We start from the raw sequence: 22,047 nt of genomic DNA on the forward strand, positions 1-22,047 counted from the left end.
TTTGTTAGGGAAAAGATACTATGAATATTGTCCTGGATGGTACGAAGAGTTATAAAAGGGAAAGAAGGTAAAATAAGATGGAATAGGTCGTTGGAAGTTCTGCTAAAAACTAAGGTCATGAAATTATGGACTGAAGCTCATGATGCATAGGCAAAGGGGAAAAAGGAATGTGTGGATTAATGAAGATTCTACCAAGTATCAGAAGGAAACAAACTGAGGTTCAGGACGGACTCTTGGCAATTCTTACAGTCATTAGGATGTCAGGTGATAAGAATGTAAATAGGAGTGTGTGATACATTTGTTTTTGTTAGGTGCCATCGAGCCCTTTCTGACTCATAACAATCCTATATACAATTGAAGGAAACATTGTCCTGTCCTGTGCCACCCACACAATTGCTGTTATGCTTGACCCCATTGTTGGAGCCACTGTGCCAATCTGTCCCTTTAAGGGTCTTCCTCTGTTTTCCTGACCTCTGTTTCACCAAGGATGATGTCCATCTCCAGGGACTGGTCTCTCCTGAGAATATGCCCAAAGTATAAGAAATGAAGTCTTATCATCCTTACTTCTAAGGAGCATTCTGGCTGTACTTCTTCCAAGACAGATTTGTTTGTTCTTATGGCAGTCTATGGTACATTCAATATTCTTCTCCAATACCATAATTAAGAGGCATCAATTCTTTTTGGTCTTTCTTAGTCATTGTCCAGCTTCCACGTGCATATCAGGCTATTGAAAACACCCTGGATTGGGTCAGTTGCATCTTAGTCCATCAAGTAACATCTTTGCTTTTTAACACTTTAAAGAGATCGTTTGCAGCAGATTTGCCCAAAGCAATGTGTAATTTGATTTCTTGGCTGCTGCATGCATGGGCATTGATTTTGGATCCAAGTAAAATGAAATCCTTGACAACTTCAAACTTTTCTCCATTTATCACAATGTTGCTTATTAGTCCAGCTGTGCGTATTTTTGTGTTCTTTATGTTGAGATCCAATTCATACTGAAGCCAGTGGTCTTTGTTCTTCATCCATAAGTGCTTCAAGTCCTCTTTGATTCCACCAAGCAAAGTTGTCATTCGCATATCACAGGTTGTTAATGAGCCTTCCTCCAACCCTGATGCCACATTCTTCTTCATACAGTTCAGCTTCTTGGGTTATTTGCTCAGCATACAGATTGAAAAAGTATGGTGAAAGAACACAACCCTGACACACAACTTTCTTGATTTTAAATCACACAGTATCCCCCTGTTCTGTTTGAAAGACTACCTCTTGATTGTATGTACAGGTTCTCCATGAGCATAGTTGTGTTCTAGATTTGCATTCTTAGTGTTATCCAATTTTTTTTTTATGATCCACACAGTCGAATGCCTATGTGTAGTCAATAAAACACAGCTGAGCATCTTTCAGTATTCTCTGCTTTCAGCCATGATCCACCTGACATCAGCAATGATATCCCTTGTTCCAGGTCTTCTTCTGAATTTGGCTTGAGTTTCTGTCTGTTCCTTGTTGATATACTGCTGCAACCACTTTTGAATGATCTTCAGCAAAACTTTACTTCTGAGTGATATTAATGATATTTTTCAATAATTTCCACATTTGGTTCCCCATTTGGTTGCATCATTTTTTTTTGGAAGGGATACACATATGTATCTCTTCCAGTCAGTTGGCCAGGTGGCTTTCTTCCAAATTTCTTGGCATAGACACCATGTCTGTCAGTCTTTTGAACAGTAGAATGGTGTCACATTCATTATCAAAAGAACATTTCAAGATCTACCCTGAAACACAACGCTATCAGTGATAAGATAATATCCATAAGCCTACAAGGAAGACCAGTTAATGTGACTATTATTCAAATTTATGTACAAAATACTAAGGCCAAAGATGAAGAAATTAAAGATTTTTACCAACTTCTGAAGTTTGAAATTGATCAAATATGCAATTAAGATGAATGATAATTACTGGCTATTGGAATGTCAAACTAGAAACAGAGAAGAAGGATTGATATTTGGAAAATACTGCCTTGATGATAGAAACCATGCTGGAGATCACATGATAGAATTTTGCAAGATCAATGACTTCTTCATTCCAAATGCCTTTTTATAAATCACAATGTAGATACTGGTAATGAATATAACACTAAATGGTCACTGATCCAATTCTTTTAGCTGCATTTTTTATGTCATTCTCAAAATGAAGAGACTGAGCAGTAGAAGGTCTTAGTATACGTTATTTTCACAACTTGCGTAAGCTATGATTTACTGCTTCAGCTACAGCGACTGCTTAATTTTATCATTCAAATTTGCTTTTAGGAAAGGTAGTATAGTGGTTAAAAGCTATACTGCTAAGGAAAAGGTTGGCAGTTCAAATCCATTAGCTGTTCCTTGGAAACCCCATGGGGCAGTTCTACTCTGTCCTATAAGGTTGCTATGAGCTGGAATCAACTCGACTACGATGTGTTTGTTGTTGTTGTTTTTATGACATGAACACAACTTGGGATTCTCTGGTTCCTTTTTTGATGAAGAGTTTCAGAATTTTATCTCGTATCTGCTTGTTTTTCACCACATAGACAATGGGGTTCATCACAGGAGGAATGAGGAAATGGGTGTTAGCCATGAGCACGTAGATGTGTGAGGGAAGCCTTGGGCCAAAGCGGTGTAACATAGACAGGCAGATCATGGGGGTGAAGAAGAGGACCACAGCACAGAGGTGGGAAATGCAAGTGTTAAGGACCTTGAGGCGGCCACCATGAAATGCAATGCTTAGCACAGTTTTCACGATCAGCACATAAGAAAGGAGAATGAAGAGAAAATCAAGTCCCATAGTGGAAAGTACCACAAACAATCCCAAGATGCTATTGATCCTAGTGTTGGAACAGGAGAGTTTTAGGATGTCAGGATGCAGGCAGTAGGAATGGGAAAGGACATTGGAGTGACAGAAGCACAGCCTCCTCAAGAGGATGGGAAGGGGCACCTGTACACTCAATGTCCGTACAAAAATTACCGAACTTATCCTGGCAATTATGCTATTAGTGAGGATGGAGGAATAGTGCAATGGACGAGAAATGGCCACATAGCGGTCAAAGGCCATCGCCAGGATGACAGCTGACTCAAAATCCTGGAAGGTGTGAATGAAGAACATTTGAGTAAAGCAAGCAGAGAGAGTCAACTCTCGAGCATCCAGCCAGAAGATTCCCAGCATTGTGGGAAAACTGAAGAGAGACAGACCAAGATCAGAGGCAGCCAGCATGGCCAGGAAGATATACATAGGCACATGGAGGGTCTGCTCCCTCCATATAATCATCATAATGGTCATGTTGCCCACCAAGGTAATGAAGAACATGGCACAGAAGGGTATGGAGATCCATGTGTGAAGAGTCTCCAGTCCAGGGATGCCTGTCAGCAGGAAGGTGGAGAAAATTGACCTGGTACTATTGACAGGAAGCATGATACCAGGGCTGCATTCCTTGCCTAAGATGAAAAGCATTGTATCAGAAACAAATGTTAAACTTTGACTTTCCATTTTTTTTGTACTGAGTGCATATACCTTGGAATTAATGAAAACACATCTCATGAAAATTCTTCTTTTAAACTGACCCTGACTGTGTCTGAGATTAAATAACTATTTCCTAATATATTCCCTAATGTATTTTCTAAATAAATAAAAAATAAATATATTTTCTAATAAATACCTGTGTTTTATTGACAATGCTAAGGCAATAGGCTGTGGATCATAACAAATTATGGATGACATTGTGGAGAATGGGAATGATAGAGTATCAGAGAAAAAAAGGAAGACCCTCATGGAGATGGACTGACACAGCAGCTGTAACAATGGGCCCAAGCATAGCAACAATGTGAGGATGGAGCAGGACTGGGCAGTGTTTCGTTCTGTTGTGCATTGGGTCACTATGAGTCGGAACTGACTAAACAGCACTTAACAAGAACAACCATATAAACAGTCTAAATCTCTAACTAGAATCAGGGCTTTATCTATTGATTGAATCCTCCAGATATTTTAGTTAATTGAAAAAAATATTGATTTTTTATCCATCATAAAATTGATATAATAATATTTTAAAATGTAAATTCCAAAATAAATAATGTGTATGACATCTTCAACTAAATAATGCAGAATTATCTTGCCCCGTAATTACAGTAGCACATTATTCCAGGAAATTTCTCTGTGTCTTAATGGACAAAGATAAATGTTAGAACAATGGTTCCTAGAAATATTGATCTATTATTTTTTTCTGCAAAGAGTTGAGTACAGAAGTTGAAAATAATCTTCTACAAAATTTTGTATGAGCTTGGCATAATGATTTTATCTTTTCTTTAATAATAAAATGTCTACTTTTGTATTTTGTACCCTTAATTATTTTTATTTTATTTGATACAAATTCGTTTTTACAATCTTTTAAAAACTAATCATATGTTTTGGATTAGAAAACTTTTTAAAATGTATTTTTACCATCATATAGCTTAAGAAGTAATCTGTTATGTGACAACTCATTCCGAATGTAAATATATTTTTTTCCTTAAATTATACATGTAGGATAGCAAAACATGATATTTCTATATAATTCTTAAATACAAAAATAATTATTATTGTTTGAAGATAATTTAAATAGTGTTTGTAGTCTCTAATCTTATGGGGCAATGTTTATAAATTTATTTATTATTGTATCACAAAATTATTATTATATAATAATACATATTATATAATATGTATTATATATTATGTATATATTTATTAAAATATAATACATAACAACTAAGAGGTAGTCTTTTTTCTAATCGAGTAATAGAAAAATTATTAATATATGCTAACTTAATGAATTTAATTTACTATTGATCATTTTCTCTGATTACTCATGTAACCAAATATTTATTTGTTCAATCGAATATTTAATTAATATTTTTTTCTATGTGTCTGTCTCTGAAGGAGGTTTTACAGTTACGGCAAAGATCAAAAATGGCACAAATAACTTTATTTAAAAATTACTTCACTCCAATATTCAACTATAAGTTACAATATGTCAGAGATAAGGTCATTTTTACTGTCTATTTTGCCAAAACTTCTTTATCCCAGGTGAAATCAGCTGCATATGCACTTGAATCTCTTTCCTACAAGGCTGTAAAGCATACATCTTCTGAGTTCACCTCAGATCATGTTCTGTTTGTGAAACTAAGCAAACATAACATACACACTCTTCTCATCCATATGTAGCCATCCCCACAATAAACCTCACACATACTTACGTGAACTAACCATCTCAATTCCTAAACATCACTCATTCACTAATGCCGTTCTTAACATTTTTTCCTTTTTGGACATATGCACTTCAAAATCTTCAATTCCTCCATAGGAACAAATAGACCCTAAAGGTGGTGGCCTAAGTATTATCCAACTTCTTCAATTTATATGTCCCTTCTTTTTGAGTCCAATACTTGATCAGGAAAGAGTCCTAGAAAAACAATAAAAATAAACAACTCTTTCACATAGTCTTGCCCACCTTGACCTGGTATTCACTATAAGAAGCATAAGGATCCTGCCCACTGACCTCAGCTTTCATTTGAAATGTTATTCAATATTTCAAACTCTCAATCTTGTTCAATATGGAAGAGACATTCAGAAGTCATAAGAAATGACTATCCAGTATCCTACACACTATCTTAAAAAATAAATAAACAAAAAGAAAATTGAAATTAGGCTCAGAAGCTTTATCAGCATTTTTTAATCTTAAATTTTACTAGGTCAAAATATACGAAGGGGGACCTAGGAAACTCAATTTCCATTTGATAAGAGCATATTCTCCTTAGTCCAAGCATTGTGTCAACTGGTGTCAGCTGCCAGCTTTCTTAAATCCTTTTCCCATTCATGGATTCTTGGGCAATTTCAGGGTCTATACTCTGTTCTCAAGAGATATCAGTGCTCAGCCATGAAGCTGAACCTCATGGTCAGGGGCTCCACAAAATGAAAAAAACAAACAAACCCAGTGCTCTCGAGTTGATGCTGACTCATAGCGACCCTATAGGACAGAGTAGAACCGCCCCACAGGGTTTCCAAGCAGCGGCTGGTAGATTCAAACTGCCAGCCTTTTGGTTTGAAGCCAAGTTCTTAACCACGGAGCCACCAGGGCTCCTTGGTCACCGTAAGCATGGATAATTCCTCACTTTTCTAGTCTAGGAATACTTCCACCACTTCTTTCCATTTGGTTATCATCATTTTCCAAACATATCAGGTGTTTGAGAAAACAAACAAAACCAAAAAAAGCAAACTAAGGATACTTTCTCAGGAAGAAAACATTTCCCTGGCCTGTGGGATTCCTTGTATAACAAGGTAGAGTTTTCCTAAGAATTAATTTACTCAAAGTGTTTTTGATCTTAGCTGTGTTTCCAAACTAAAACCAGGTAAACCTTGATTTCTCTCCCACCTGGCATCTCAGGGCAGTGTGGTTGTTAAAACATCACAGTGGTGGCTTTCTCTTTCATCCATGATCAAGAATGCCCATGACCTGATTTGATCTGTTTTTTTTATTCATGAAGTTCTCCGCTAAGAATAGGAATCACCTGGGAACACCTCCCTTCTTGAGCTAAAGAGGTATTATTAACACTTTTTACTTCCTAGGGACGCTCTAAGAATCTACCACTTCTTTGCACCAGGTGTGTTGAAAATCAAACTGACCAACATAGAGTTTCACATGGTAGATATTAATACGATTATTTCCTAAGTCATTAAAACATGAATTATCTACATTTTAGGATAATCCATATTTTCTGTAATATAAATTTTGGGAAGTTGCAAAAGTTTATTTCGTCATAAACCCCCACATTGAACTCTAATTTTTTTTTCAAATATGTTAGGTTTTAGACATGTTACACTACTAATTATATGTAGAAATTACCACAGTAATTTAAATGATAAACTATACCTGTCATATCTTTCCTGCCAAATTTTCATCTGTCTCACACACTACTGACCTTACACAAACAATTAAACATATGTCAGGGCAAGTTTTTTGACCTGCAATTTTAAATGAAAAACCAAAGAGTTTGCATATCAAATCAAAAATTCAAGGGTATTTACCAAGCAATGACCCCATTGCTGTCAAGTAGATTCTGACCCATAGCAACCCTGTATGACAGAGTGAAATTGCCCCATGTGGTTTCCAAGGGGTGCTTGGGGGATTCAAACTGCTGAGCTTTTTGTTGCCAGCCATAGCTCTTAACCACTGCACCACAAGGGTTTACAAGGGAATTTAGAGTAGTGGTCAAAATTCAATGAAAGCAAAAATTGTGTAGTAGTGAATTTACACAAATACATTCAAGTGAGTGCAAGTGAATTGGGGAAATCTGAAAAAGATAGATTATATTTATTGAAATACCCTGAATGTATTATTATACTGTATTTTTGTATTATAAAAAAACTATCTTTAGGTTAACTGGGTGAAAAGTGCACACTACCATACGATGTAACTTTTTTTTACAATTGCACAAGAATCTACAAGTACTACAATAAAATTGTAATAAAAATGATGAAAGTGGCTAGATTATTGTGACTGTATCAGCAGAGTTATCTTAAATAAATTTGGACTAGACAAGTTTAAAAAGAATGATGTCTTTCTTTTCTTTAAACTTGTGCTCTCGTGTGATGGTTGAGATTGTGTCAACTTGGCTAGGCAATGATTCTCAGTGTTTGTATGTGATCACTCTCATGATGCTATCTGCTATTAGTAGCCAATCAGTTGAGAGTTTCCTTGGGGGTGAGGCTTGCAACCAAATATAAGCAGACATTATGGCTTTTTGCTCCCTCTGGGTCCTGTGGCTGATTCCTATCTGACCTCCGGTTCTTGGGACTTGAGCTATCAGCTTGTCTGCCAATCTTGGGATTGGATGATCTTCACAGCCTGTGAGAAGAGCCTTGCTCTCTGACCTGCCTATCTTGGGTTTGCCAGTCCCTGCGGCTGTGTGAATTGGGAGAAGCCTCTATCCTAATCCACAGACTTGGGACGTTCCAGCCTCTACAATAGTGTGAGCTGTTTCGTTGATATAAATCTCTCTATCTATATATTTACATGCTTTACTGGTTTTGCTTCTCTAGAGAACCCAGCCTAAGACATCTTGCATTTATATTTTGCACCAAACAAGCAAATCAGTTTTATCCTCGAAGAAACAGATTAAGACAGAAAGTTACCAACCCTTATTAAAAAGCTTAACCTAAGTACGGAGGTAGTCTGGGACTCAAAGGTGATTCTGATTCCAAAGTATATGCTCCTTCCAATTAAAAAATTGCAAAAATAACATAGAAGTTGCAACTTGTATAGATCTTAAATGGATTGATAAAATGTTTCTTCCCTAAAACAATAGATTTATTTCTAGTGAAAGGACACAGTTAAAAGAAGAGTACTTGACTGCAAATGTAAGTAAACCATTATTTTGAAACCCTAACATCTTCAATAAGGTAAATACCTTGAAATCAGATCCCATTGCCCTCCTTCCAGGGTTTGTTGTTGTTCCAGTTTGTTGTTACGGTTTTTGTTTTTTGTAAAGTCTGTATTATTTGTCTTCTGTGTCCACAGATGGTTCTGCTCTGTTAGTTTCTAGTTTATTAAAAAATCCATTGCCTTTGAGTTGATTCTGATTCGTGGTGATACAGAGTAGAACTTCTCCATAGGGCTTTCTTGGCTGTAATTTTTACGGAAACAGTTTGACATGTTTTTCTTCTGCAGAGTTGCTGGGTGGGTTCAAACTTTCAACCTTTAGGTTAGGAGTGAATTGCATACCCCTTGTGCCAGCCAGGTGCCCCCTTCTCAGGGGTGGCCTTAAAAATATCAGGCCAAATTTCCTTGGCAGCCTGGCAGTCATCAGAGAGAGCACAATGGAGATGAGCTCTAACAAAGAATCAAAATTCATTGACTCATTTCATAGTTCCATGGAAGAGCCCACATACAAGGTACGGTTAAGTGCACAAAGCGAAAAAAAAAAAAAATGAGGGGAAAAACAGTTATGATATAAGAGATGTTATTTACTGTTATGTACATTTACAGGCAAGTGTTTTAACTTTGTGGCTGCCAGAAGTGATAGATAACAGTGTTGGTAAACAACAGACTAACCATAGAGTAAATCCGGGGAATAAGATGTCCATACGGACTTCTAAATCTTTCTCATATTCCCTGGATTCTAGAAAGCAAAACACATATATAATGCTGTTCACATCCCTGGGAATGTATGTGTGCTTAGGAAAGATATCAGACAGCGCTAAACTCTCGCCTCTGGCTAACCTTGTGGGTCTGAGCTTGCTGCAAGTGAAGCCTAAGATGGAGGTGTAAACTACCTGCTGAATAATGAAGGCATGTGGCATCAGGACTAGAGGAAGACTCATTAACAACCTGCATTATGCCAATGACACAACCTTGCTTGCTGACAGTGAAGAGGTCTTGAAGCACTTACTGACAAAAATCAAAGACTACAGCCTTTAGTACAGATTACACCTCTACATAAAGAAAACAAAAATCCTCACAACTAGAGCAATAAGCAATATCATGATAACGGAGAAAATGTGGATCCTGTGAAGGATTTCATTTTACTTGAATCCATAGTCAACACCCATGAAGGAAGCAGTAGAGAAATCAAATGACATATTGTATTGGGCAAATCTACTGCAAAAGATCTCTTTAAAGTGTTAAAAAGGAAAGATGTCACTTTGAGGACTAAGTTGTGCCTGACCCAAACCATGGCATTTTCAATCACTCATAATCATGTGAAAGCTGGACAATGAATAACAAAGATGGAAGAATTGATAACTTGAATTATGCTGTTGTCAAAGAATATTGAGTATACCATGGACCACCAGAAGGAGGAATAACTCTGTCTTGGAAAAAATAAATCCAGAATGCCCCTCAGAAGCAAGGATGGCAAGATTTTGTCTCACATAATTTTGGACATGTTTTAAGAGGCACCAGACCCTGGAGAAAGACATAATGGTTGGTAAAGTAGAGGGTCAGCAAAAGAGGAAGACTGTCAGTGGCATGGACTGACCAAATGGGCACAACAATGGGCTCAAACATAGCAATGATTGTGAGGATAGTGCAAGATCAGGCAGTGTTTCACTCTGTTGTGCATAAAGTAGCTATGAGTTGGAAATGACTCAAAGGCACCTAACAACAACAACAAAAACAGCAAACTTTTTAAATAAAAAAAAAATAAAATGGTTTCTTGTAATGCATGATAGTTACATGAGTTAATCTCTGTGAAAATTCAAGAAGATAGACTCTAAGGATTTTTTTTTTTTAATAAAACCTATACATAAATTATAAGTTTAGTCATAAAATTAACGAATGTATTATGATTGGAAAACTTGATTAATTCTTAAACAGTATCCCAAGATAACTTAGTTCCTAATCACTAAGTAAATAATATTCCCTTCTTTGATATCCATTTGGCATCTCCTTCCTTATTGCTGTAAAGCATCCACTCAAAATCATTCTTTTTAAAACAATACTTGGAAGTTGGTTTTAGCCACCAATCTATCTTCAAAGCATAGTCCAAAGAAGCCCCACTAAAGTTTTTTTTTTGAATTTTTTTTTTTGAAAGTATAGGAAGTATTATTTAATGAAAAAACATACGAGTAGTTATAAATTCAATTTAGAGACTTCATCCACCTCCATAGTCCCCATTTTTCTTCAAATTGTCAATGCTAACAATTTGTATCTAAGTTAACTGTAGTGACACTTCCATTGTCAGACCTTAAAAATAATCATCTTTCACAGTTAGTATAATCCTCCATGTCTTATCTTTTAGCATGCTCACTCTTACTTCATAGCACCAGATCTTTGACACATTTTGACACATTTTTCTAAATCTGTTTACAACAATTGTATCAGTTTCCCATTGTAACCGAACACCACTCAGGTTCTTGTCCTGTCTTATTAGCTGACTGAAATAAGAGGGACACCGATTGCAAGGGAAACAGAATGTGGCAAGTTTATTGTCTAAGCATACAAGGAGTGTGTGGGGTCTAGTAACCGTAAGGCCACGTGCTCACTGACTAAGGGGGCTGGGGAGATTTTTGTTTCTAATGGCATTGGGGGGTGGGTTTGGAACCTGGAACTTTCTGCCCTTAGCCCTCCCATGCCCATATTTGAAGGTTGGGGAGTGGGTGCAGTTGAAGGATGTGATTTCTTCAATCTGTGCATGCTTCAAGGTGTAACTAGGTCTAGGTCAGTGGACAAAGCCACTACCTGCTGTGACTTCCTGAAAAATGTTGCTCAAAACAAGCTTGTGGTTAGCAAGACAAAGAGAAAGGGGAAGGGGTGTTGATTGGGGTTTTCAATATGACCGAGCAGCCTGTTTTCACCGTGACTACTGTAACAGTGAGCAAACATTTAGTGGCTTAAAACAAAAGAACTTTATTATCTTACATTTCCAGATATCAGAAGTAGGAATTGTGCATTATGGAGATGAAATCAAAGGTTGTCTTCTCTCTGGAGGCACATCAGCAGAATTTGTTCTTTGTTTTCTCCAGCTTCTAGAGACTACTCACTTCTCTTGAATGGTGGTTACATCACTCAAAGCTCTACTGCCTTCATCACATCTTTACCTCTGACTCTGATCCTCTTACATCCCTCTTACAAAGACTCTGATGAATATATTTGTCTCACATAGATAATCCAGGATAATCTACAAAATCCATTTTTGCCATTTTTATTCATAGTTTATGAGGATGAGGACATGGGCATCGTCAGGGATCCATTATTCTATTTAATATAATCATCTTTACTCTGTTTTCTTCCATATTCACTGTGAACCTAACAAGCACCATTGATATCCATGCTTTCTTGTTTTTTTTTTTTTTTTATCTTTTGTACTTTTTAACTCTAAACTCAACCTTGAAATTAGGTTGACTATCTTTATCTTTCTACTCTTACACCTGTGCTTTTTAATTCTTATTAGAATAGCAGTAGATTATTATTATTGTTACTATTTTTAGATTGGATGGTTTACAAATTAATGACATCCAACTCATCTTGTGTCTCAGTGTCAGCATTACATTGATAAAAACATGGCTGTCTCTAATCCACAGCTACGCTTCCAAACTTTCACAACTTTCCCCTGAGCCATGTATTTAAATCATCATGCTGCCCCTTCATTAAAAAAAAAAAAAAAAAGTGATGACTATAAGGAAAGGCATGGCTTCACTTCCTGCTCATATACATAACAAAAATATATTTCTAGGTACGCCATCAAATTTTTTCTTCCAATCTCAAGGAAGAACTCTAATCTCCTTTATTAAGAGAAAATGATCTATTTCTGCTTTGAATGAATTCCTTCAAATAGCATCTGAGACTTTTTCAATCTTGCCCTTCTCACCCACTTTTTTACTTTTAATAGAATAGATCAAGCACTAATAACTCACTCTGCTGCCACTGAAAAGCTGGCAATTCAGGTCCACTGAGAGGCTCCTTGAAAGAAAGCCTTGGTGATCTACTTCTAAAAAATCAGCCATTGAAAATTCTGTGGAGCACAGTTCTATCCTGACACATACAGGGTCACCATGAGTTGAAGTGGACTCCACAGCAAGTAGTTTCTTTTTTTCAGTTTTGAAACAAATACAGAAAAGGGAACAACAAACATCTCTTTCTTTATTTGCTACTTGGTTCTGCTAAAGAGTAATGTTTTGTCAAACTTGATGTATAAGAGTTTTTAATGTAAAATACCATTTTTAATGTAAAACACATTACAGTAAGGGTAAAGAGAGTGACAGCAACAATAGTGAAGAAAGGATCTTTGAAAATTTGCTACTCCATGAGAACAACAAAAATTTTTCAGAAATTGTAACAATCAACTTTTTAAAAACTCTGGGACACACACCACAGAGCATTTATTCAATAAAAACAGCTGAATTGTACTAAGAACTGTAAGCTTTAGGACATTTTAATTTGTTGTATTTGCATACCTCACCTTAGTGTAGAAAAAAACTCCTTACCTTTCAGCGGATTCCAACTCACAGTGACCCCATGTATTACAGAGCAGAACTTCTCCACAGCGTTTTCTTGTCTGTAATTTTCATGGAAGCAGTTTGTCAGGCCTTTCTTCTGCAGAGTTGCTGGGTGGGTTCAAACCTTCAACCCTCAATTTAGGAGCTGATTGCAAAACCTCTGTGCCACCCATGACCCTCCTGCTCAGCAGTAGTCTTAAAAATATCAAAGCAAATTGCCCATGCAGCCTGGGAGCCATCAGAGAGAGCACAATGGAGATGAGTTCTTTCAAAGCCTCAAAATTTTCACTGTTTTACTTGTTCTGTAGTTCCCTGGAAAAGTTCACATTCAAGGTAGGGTTAAGTGCACAAAGAGAAAAAAAAAATTGTGAGGGGACGATGAAAAGTTATGACATGAGAAATGTTACTCACTGTTATGTGCAGTTCTGGGCAAGTGTTTTAATTTTGTGGCTGCCAGACTGATAGATAATAGTGTTGGCAAACAATAGATTAACCATAAGATTTAATACCCATAAAGATAAGAATGAGATGTTCATATGAACTTTGAAAGCTTACACATATTTCTGGGATTCTAGAAACAAAACCAAAACCAAACCCACTGCCATCCAGTTGATTCTGACTCATAGTGACCCTATTCTAGAAAGCAGTACACATATATAAGTCTGTTCACATGCCCAGGAATGTGTGCATGCTCAGGAAAGACCTGACATAAGTTCTCACCTCTGGCTAACCCTGAGAGTGTGAACAAGCACCAAATGAAGCCAAACTATCTGCTGAGTAGCAAAGGCATGCCCCATTATGCATGCAGAGCACGTTGGCAGAGACCAGGAAACCAACTGATTCCAGACATTAAGAAAATCTTCATTCAATCCTTAGCTGTCCGCTGAACTAGCTGAGTGAAAACTTCAGTGGACACAGAAGACAAACAATACAGACTTTACAGAATTAATTTATAAAAGTCATTAAACAAACAATAACAACATACTTTAAGGACAAGAGACCCTGGAATGAAGGGAGCTGGGTTTGATTTCAAGGCACTTACCTTATTAAAAATGCCAGGTTTTCAAAATAATGATTTTCCTACATTTGCCCTCAAGTGTTCTCTTTTTAACCATGTTCTTTCAGTAGAAATAAATCTCTAGGAAGAAACACTACCAAACCATTTCAGATCTATATATGTTATAATGTTTATGTTATTTTTGCAATATATTGAATTGGAAGGAGGATATTCTTTGGAATAGAAGTTACCTTTGAATCCCAGATTACCTACATATTTAGTATTTTAATAAGGTTAAGTAATTAACCTATCTTTTAAGTGGGAGATATTGCTTTTTAAAATTACCCAGTCCAACGTTATTTAGGGAAACTCTGCTGATATAGCCACAATACTCTATTTACTTTCTTTTTTTTTTTTTTAAATTGTATTGTGGTAATTGTACATTCACATGTAGTTGTAAAATTACATAGTGAGAAAGGGTGCTTTACCCACTTTCCACAATTACAATTTTTTTTTAAACTATAGTATAATATAAACTACAAAAATATGGTATAATAATACAGTCAGGATACTGCCATAAATACAGTCCATTTATTTTATACAGATTTTTTCAATTCACTTGCACTCGCTTGTGTGTATTTGTGTAAATTTACTTCTACACAATTTTCAATTTCATTGAATTTTGATCAGCACTGTAAATGCCCTTGAGTCTTTGGGTTTGATATGTAAACTCTTTGGCCTTTCATTTAAAATTGCATGTCAAAAAAAGTACTGTGACATATATTTACTTGTTTGTGTAAGGTTAGTAGTGTGTGAGACAGATGAGGATTTGGCAGAAAAGATAAGATAGATATAGTTTATCATTTAAATTCCTATGGTAATTTCTACATATACTCAATAGTATAACATGTCCAAAATGTATCACATTTGAAAAAAAATTAGGGTTCAATGAGGGGGTTTTTGATGAAATAAATATATTACAGAAAATATGTATTATCCCAAAATGTAGATAATTCATTTTTAATTGAGTTAGGAGATAATTGTATTAATATCTACCTTGTGAAACTGTATGCTGGTTGGTTTGACTTTCAACACACCTGATGCAAAGAAATGGGAGAGTCTTAGAGCATCCCTAGGAAGCACAAAGTGTTAATAATAACCCTTCAGCTCAAGAAGGGAGATGTTCCCAGGAGATTTCTATTCTTAGGGGAGAGCTGCATGAATAATAAAGCAGATCAAATCAGGTCATGGGCATCCTTGATCATGGATGAAAGAGAAAGCCACCACTGTGCTATTTTAACAACTGCACTGCTCTGAGATGCTAGGTGGGAGACAAATCAAGGTTCACCTTAGTTGAGTTTGGAAACTGAACTAGGATCAAACGTACTTTGGGTAAATTAATTCTTGGGAAAACTCTAGCCTGTTATACAAAGAATCCCAGGGGCCAGGAAAATGTTTCCTTCCTAAGAGAAATATCTCTAGTTTTGTTTGTTTGTTTTGTTTTGTTTCTTCTTAAATGCCTGACATGTTTGGAAAATGATGCTGAACCAAATGGAAAGAAGTGGGTGTAAGTACTCCTAGACTGGAGAAGTGAAGGACTATCCATGCCTATTGTAATCCTGCCCATGAGGTTCAGTTTTATGTCTGAACACTAACATCCCTTGAGACCAGGGAGTGTAGATCCTGAAAACACGTAAGAATACATGAATGGGAAAGGGCTTTAAGAAATCTGACAGCTGACACCAGTTGGCACAGTATTTAGAGTAAGCTTAAGATGTTTTTATCATACGGAGAATGATTTTCCTAGATCCCCCTCATATTCCCTGACCTAGCAGAATTTGAGATTAAAAATGCTAATGAAGCTTCTGAGGCTAATTTAAGCTTTCTTTTTGTTTATTTATTTATTTATTTAAGATCATGTGGAATACTCGCTAGTCACTTACTGTGACTTCTAAATGTCTCTTCCATATTGACCAAGATTGAGAGTTTGAAAGATTGAATAACATTTCAAATGAAAGCTGAGGTCAGTGGACAGAATCCCTAAGATTCTTATCTTTAATACCAGGTCAGAGAGGGTAAGACTTTGAGAAAGAATCATTTATTTTTATTACTTTTTCTAGGACTCTTCCCTGACCAAAATTGGACTCAAGGGGGATATGAATTGAAGAAGATGGGTAACACTTCAGTCACCAAGACATTAGTGAGTGACTGATAGTGACTGCCAAACATTTGTTTAGCAGCTGAGCTCTTAACCGCTACATCAGCAGGGCAACTTGAAATGGTTAGTTTATGTAAAATATGTGTAAGATTTACTGTGGGGATGTCTCTCTACACATGGGTGTGAAGAGTGTGTATGTTATGTCAGTTTTACAAGCACCGAATATGATCTGTGGTGAGCTCAGAAGATGTATGCTTTGCAACATGTGGAAAAGAGACTCAAGTGTGTACACAGCAGATTTCACTTGGGATAAAGATGTTTTGGCAAAATAGACCATAAAAATGACCTCATCTCTGACACCTTATATTTGAATCTTTGACAGATGTCATTTCAAATAAAAAGTTATTTGTGCCCATTTTGATCTTTGCCATAAGTGTAAAACCTATTTCAGAGACAGGTACATAGAAAAAAACAATATTTATTAAATATTCGGTTAAAGAAATAATCAGAGAAAATGACTAAGACTTAATTAAATCTGTATATTAGCATATTTTTATAATTATAAAATTATATAAATATTATTAAAATTATACATTGTATTATATATAATTATATATAAAATTAGCATATTTTTATAATTTTTCTATTACTTCCTTAGAAATTAACTAACCACTAATATAAATATATAAAAAAAATTTATATAGTTGGGGTAAACTATTTTTGTATAATAAAAACAAAATTATAAATATTGTCCCATACGTTTAGATACCCCCCCCAAAAAAAAACACAGTGCCGTCCAGTCATTTCTGACTCATAGCGACCCTATAGGACAGAGTAGAGCTGCCCCATAGGGTTTCCAAGGAAAGCCTGGAAGATTCGAACTGCTGACCCTTTGGTTAGCAGCCGTAGCACTTAATCACTACACCACCAGGGTTTCCTACGTTGATAGAGCCTACAAATACTCTTTAAATTATGTTTAAACAATCAATCATTTTTTTGTACATGTTGTTGTTGTTGTTAGGTGCCATCGAGTAGGTTCCAACTCATAGCGACCCTATGCACAACAGAATGAAACACTGCCCAGCCCTGAGCCATCCTTACAATCGTTGTTGTACTTCAGCACATTGTTGCAGCTACTGTGTCAATCCAACTCACTGAGGATCTTCCTTTTTTCCGCTGACCCTGTACTCTACCAAGCATGATGTCCTTCTCCAGGGACTGATCCCTCCTGACAACATGTCCAAAGTATGTAAGACCCAGTCTCCCCATACTTTCCTCTAATGAGCATCCTGGTTGTACTTCTTCCAAGACAGATTTGTTCATTCTTTTGGCAGTCCATGGTATATTCAATACTCTTCACCAACGGCACAATTCAAAGGCGTTAAATCTTCTTTGGTCTTCCTTATTCATTGTCCAGCTTTCACATGCATATGATGCAATTGAAAATACTATGGCTTGGGTCAGGTGCACCTTAGTCTTCAAGGTGACATCTTGGTTCTTCAACACTTTAAAGAGGTCTTTCCCAACAGATTTACCCAATGCAATGGGTCTTTTGATTTCTTGACTGCTGCTTCCATGGGCGTTGATTGTGTATCCAAGTAAAATGAATTCCTTGACAACTTCATTCTTTTCTCTGTTTATCATGATTTTGCTCATTGCTCCAGTTGTGAGGATTTTTGTTTTCTTTATGTTGAGGTGTAGTCCATACTGAAGACTGTGGTCTTTGATCTTCATTAGTAAGTGCTTCAAGTCCTCTTCACTTTCAGCAAGCAAGGTTGTGTCATCTGCATAATGCAGGTTTTAATGAGTCTTCCTCCAATCCTGATGCTCCATTCTTCATATAACCCAGCTTCTCAGATTATTTGCTCAGCATACACATTGAAGAGGTATGGTGAAAGAATACAACCCTGACGCACACCTTTCCAGACATTAAACCAATCAGTATCCCCTTGTTCTGTCCAAACTGCTGCCTCTTGATCTATGTACAGATTCCTCATGAGCACAATTAAGTGTTCTGGAATTTCCATTCTTCACAATGTTATCCATAATTTGTTATGATCCACACAGTCAAATGCCTTTGCATAGCCAATAAAACACAGGTAAACATCCTTCTGGTATTCTCTGCTTTCAGCCAGGATCCATCTGACATCAGCAATGATATCCCTGGTTCCATGTCCTCTTCTGAAACCGGCCTGAATTTATGGCAGTTCCCTGTGGATATACTGCTGCAGCCGTTTTTGAATGATCTTCAGCAAAATTTTGCTTGTGTGTGATATTAATGATATTGTTCTATAATTTCCACATTCGGTTGGATCACCTTTCTTGGGAATAGGCATAAATATGGATCTCTTCCAGTCAGTTGGCCAGGAAGCTGTCTTCCATATTTCTTGGCATAGGTGAGTGAGCACCTCCAGAGCTGCATCTCTTTGTTGAAACATCTCAATTGATATTCCATCAATTCCTGGAGCCTTGTTTTTTGCCAATGCTTTCAGAGCAGCCTGGACTTCTTCCTTCAATACCATCGGTTCCTGATTGTATGCCACCTCTTGAAATGGTTGAACATCAACTAATTCTTTTTGTTATAATCACTCTGTGTATTCCTTCCATCTTCTTTTGATGCTTCCTGCATTGTTTAATATTTTCCCCATAGAATATTTCACTATTGCAACTCAAGGCTTGAATTTTTTCTTCAGTTCTTTCAGGTTGAGAAACACCAAGCGTGTTCTTCCCTTTTGGTTTTCCATCTCCAGCTCTTTGCACATGTCATTATAATACTTTACTTTGTCTTCTGGAGCCACCCTTTGAAATCTTCTGTTTATATATATATATATATATATATGTAGATAACCCACTGTCATCCAGCCAAATCTGACTCACAGTGACCCTACAGGACAGAGTAGAAATGCCCCATAGAGTTTCCAAGGAGCTCTTGGCGGATTCAAACTGCCGACCTTGTGGTTTGCAGCTGTAGCACTTAACCACAATGCCACCAATGTTTCCATATATACATACATATATATAAACAGAGACATTATATATATTTGTTTATGTGTGTGTATATTTTATATATATATCCAATCAAAACCTGTTGGGAACCATTGGTCTAAGGTTTATCAATGTTGATAAAGGCAGAGAGAAATTTTCTGAAATAGTCTGCCACTTTAAGCAAGATAATGAATCAGCATTATTTAGTTTGAGATTTTATAAAAATATTAATTTTGGAATTTATATTTTAAAATATTATTACATCAATTTTTTGACTTAGATTAAAAACAATAATTTTTTTCAATTATTTAAAATATTTATCAATATAAAAAGTACTGTTGCAAGTTAGAGATTCAGATTGCGTATGTTAGGAAATAGTATTTGATCTCATATTAGACGTAGGATCAATTTAAGAGAAGAATTTTCACGAGTCTGGTATCCATTAATTCCAAGGTATATGCACTCAGAGGGTACAAAAAAATTGGAAAGTCAAAGTTTTACATTTGTTTCAGATACAATGCATTTCGTTTTAGGCAAGGCATGCAGCTCTGGTATCATGCTTCCTGTCAATAGCACCAGGTCAATTTTCTCTACCTTCCTGGTGGTAGGCATCCCTGGACTGGAAGCTGTTCACATCTGGATCTCCATACCCTTCTGTGCCATGTTCTTCATTACCTTGGTGGGAAACGTGACCATCATGATGGTTATATGGAAGGAGCAGACCCTCCATGGTCCTATGTATATCTTCTTGGCCATGCTGGCTGCCTCTGATCTGGGTCTGTCCCTCTTCACTTTCCCCACAATGCTAAGGATCTTCTGGCTGGATGCCCGAGAGCTGACCCTGTCTGCTTGCTTTACTCAAATGTTCTTCATTCACACCTTCCAGGATTTTGAATCAGCTGTCATCCTGGCGATGGCCTTTGACCGCTATGTGGCCATTTCTCGTCCATTGCACTATTCCTCCATCCTCACTAATAGCATAATTGCCAGGATAGGTTTGGCCATTTTTGTAAGAACCTTGACTGTACAGGTGCCCCTTCCCATCCTCTTGAGGAGACTGTGCTTCTGTCACTCCAATGTCCTTTCCCATTCGTACTGCCTGCCTCCTGACATCCTAAAACTCTCCTGCTCCAACACTAGGATCAATAGCATCTTTGGATTGTTTGCAGTACTTTCCAATATGGGAGTTGATTTTCTCCTCATTCTCCTTTCTTATGTGCTGATCCTGAAAACTGTGCTAAGTATTGCATCCCATGGCAGCCGCCTCAAAACCCTCAACACTTGCATTTCCCATCTCTTTGCTGTGGTGCTCTTCTTCACCCCCGTGATCTGCCTCTCTGTGCTACATCGCTTTGGCCCAAGGCTTCCCTCACACATCTATGTGCTCATGGCCAACATACACTTCCTCATTCCTCCTGTGATGAACCCCATTGTCTATGTGGTAAAAACCAAGGAGATGCGAGATAAAATTCTGAAACTCTTCATCAAAAAAGGAACTGGAGAATCCCAAGTTGCATTTATATCATAAAAACAAATAAACATACAAAAAAACCCATTTCCTTTGAGTGGATTCCAACTCATATGGACCCTTTAGGACAAAGTAGAATTACCCCATGGAGTTCCTAAGAAGCAGCCGATGGATTTGAGTTGCCAACCTTTTTGTTAACAGCATAGTTCTTAACCACTGTGCCACCTTTTTTAAAAAATAAACTTCCATGACAAAATTAAGCAGTAGCTGTAGCTGGAGCAGTAAATCATAGCCTATGCTAGTTACAAAAATAAAATATACTAAGATCTTCTACTTTTCAGTTTCCTTATTTAAAGACAAAAAAATCCGGATGAAATAATTGGATTAGCGACCATTTAGTGTTACATCCATTTACCAATATCCATGTTGTGATTTATCAAAAGGTATTTGCAAAGAAAAAGTCATTGGTCTTAAAAAATTCTATCATGTGATCTCCAGTTTCGTTTCTGTAGCTGGGACAGTATTTTCCAATCCTTCTTTTTTTCCAACTTTGGCATTCCAATCTCCAGTTAATTATCAGTGCATCTTAATTCCATTTTTGATCAATTTCAGACTTCAGAAGTAGCTAAAAATCTTCAATTTCTTCATCTTTGGCCTTAGTAATTGGTGCCCAAATTTGAATAATATTCACATTACCTGGTCTTCCTTGTAGGCTTATGAATATTATCCTACCACTAACAGCATTATACTTCTGGATAGATCTTGAAATGCTCTTTTTGATAATGAACGTGACTCCATTGCCATTCCTCTTAATTTGTCATTCCCAGCATAGTAGACCATATTATTGTCTGATTCAAAATGAGCAATACCAGTCCATTTCAAAATGGCCAATACCAGTCCATTTCAGCTCATTAATGCCTCACAATGTTTATGTGTTCCATTTCACTTTAGAAAACTTCTAATTTTCCTAGATTCATACTTCAAACATTCCAATGTTCTGATTGTTAATGGATGTTTACAGTTTTTTTTTCCTCATTTTGAGACGTGCTACCTCAGCAAATGAAGGTCCTGAAAGCTTGACTTCATCCACGTTATTAAGGAGGCAGCTCTTCCCCTGTTGTATTTTGAGTGTCTTCCAATCTGAGGGCCTCATCTTCCACCACCACATCAGATAATGTTCTGCTGCCATTCATAAGGTTTTCATTGTCTAATTTTTTTCAGAAGTAGACTGCCAGGTCCTTCTTCCTAGTCTGCCTTAGTCTGCAAGTTCAGCTGAATCCTGTCCACCAAGGGTGATCCTACTGGTTTGAAATACCGGTGGCAAAGCTTCCAGGATCACAGCAAAATGCAGTTCAACAGACTTATAGACATGTCGTCTATACCAAGAAATTTGTAAGATACCCATCTGGCCAAGTGACTGGAAGAGATACATATTTGTGTCCATTCCAA

General features: G+C 36.8%; 2 protein-coding genes across 2 annotated transcripts; one reads left to right on the forward strand and one right to left on the reverse strand.

Moving 5' to 3' along the window:
* Positions 1 to 2,325: 2,325 nt before the first annotated feature.
* On the reverse strand, positions 2,326 to 3,438 carry LOC100666787 (olfactory receptor 51G2-like). The gene has a single exon (XM_003421465.3). It carries the CDS (start codon positions 3,436 to 3,438, stop codon positions 2,467 to 2,469), a length of 972 nt encoding a protein of 323 aa, XP_003421513.3. The 3' UTR covers positions 2,326 to 2,466.
* Positions 3,439 to 19,686: 16,248 nt separating this feature from the next.
* LOC100666503 (olfactory receptor 51G2-like) lies at positions 19,687 to 20,658 on the forward strand. The gene has a single exon (XM_010600934.2). The coding sequence runs from the start codon at positions 19,687 to 19,689 to the stop codon at positions 20,656 to 20,658; it is 972 nt and encodes a 323-aa protein (XP_010599236.2).
* The last annotated feature ends 1,389 nt before the right edge of the window (positions 20,659 to 22,047 follow it).

The sequence above is a fragment of the Loxodonta africana genome, chromosome 7 (assembly GCF_030014295.1).
Source record: "Loxodonta africana isolate mLoxAfr1 chromosome 7, mLoxAfr1.hap2, whole genome shotgun sequence".
NCBI classification, from domain to species: domain Eukaryota; kingdom Metazoa; phylum Chordata; class Mammalia; order Proboscidea; family Elephantidae; genus Loxodonta; species Loxodonta africana.

What these genes read in the sequence shown, in the direction of transcription:
- LOC100666787 (XM_003421465.3), bottom strand. Translation starts at nt 3,438, where the DNA reads ATGCTTCCTGTCAATAGTACCAGGTCAATTTTCTCCACCTTCCTGCTG.
- LOC100666503 (XM_010600934.2), top strand. Translation starts at nt 19,687, where the DNA reads ATGCTTCCTGTCAATAGCACCAGGTCAATTTTCTCTACCTTCCTGGTG.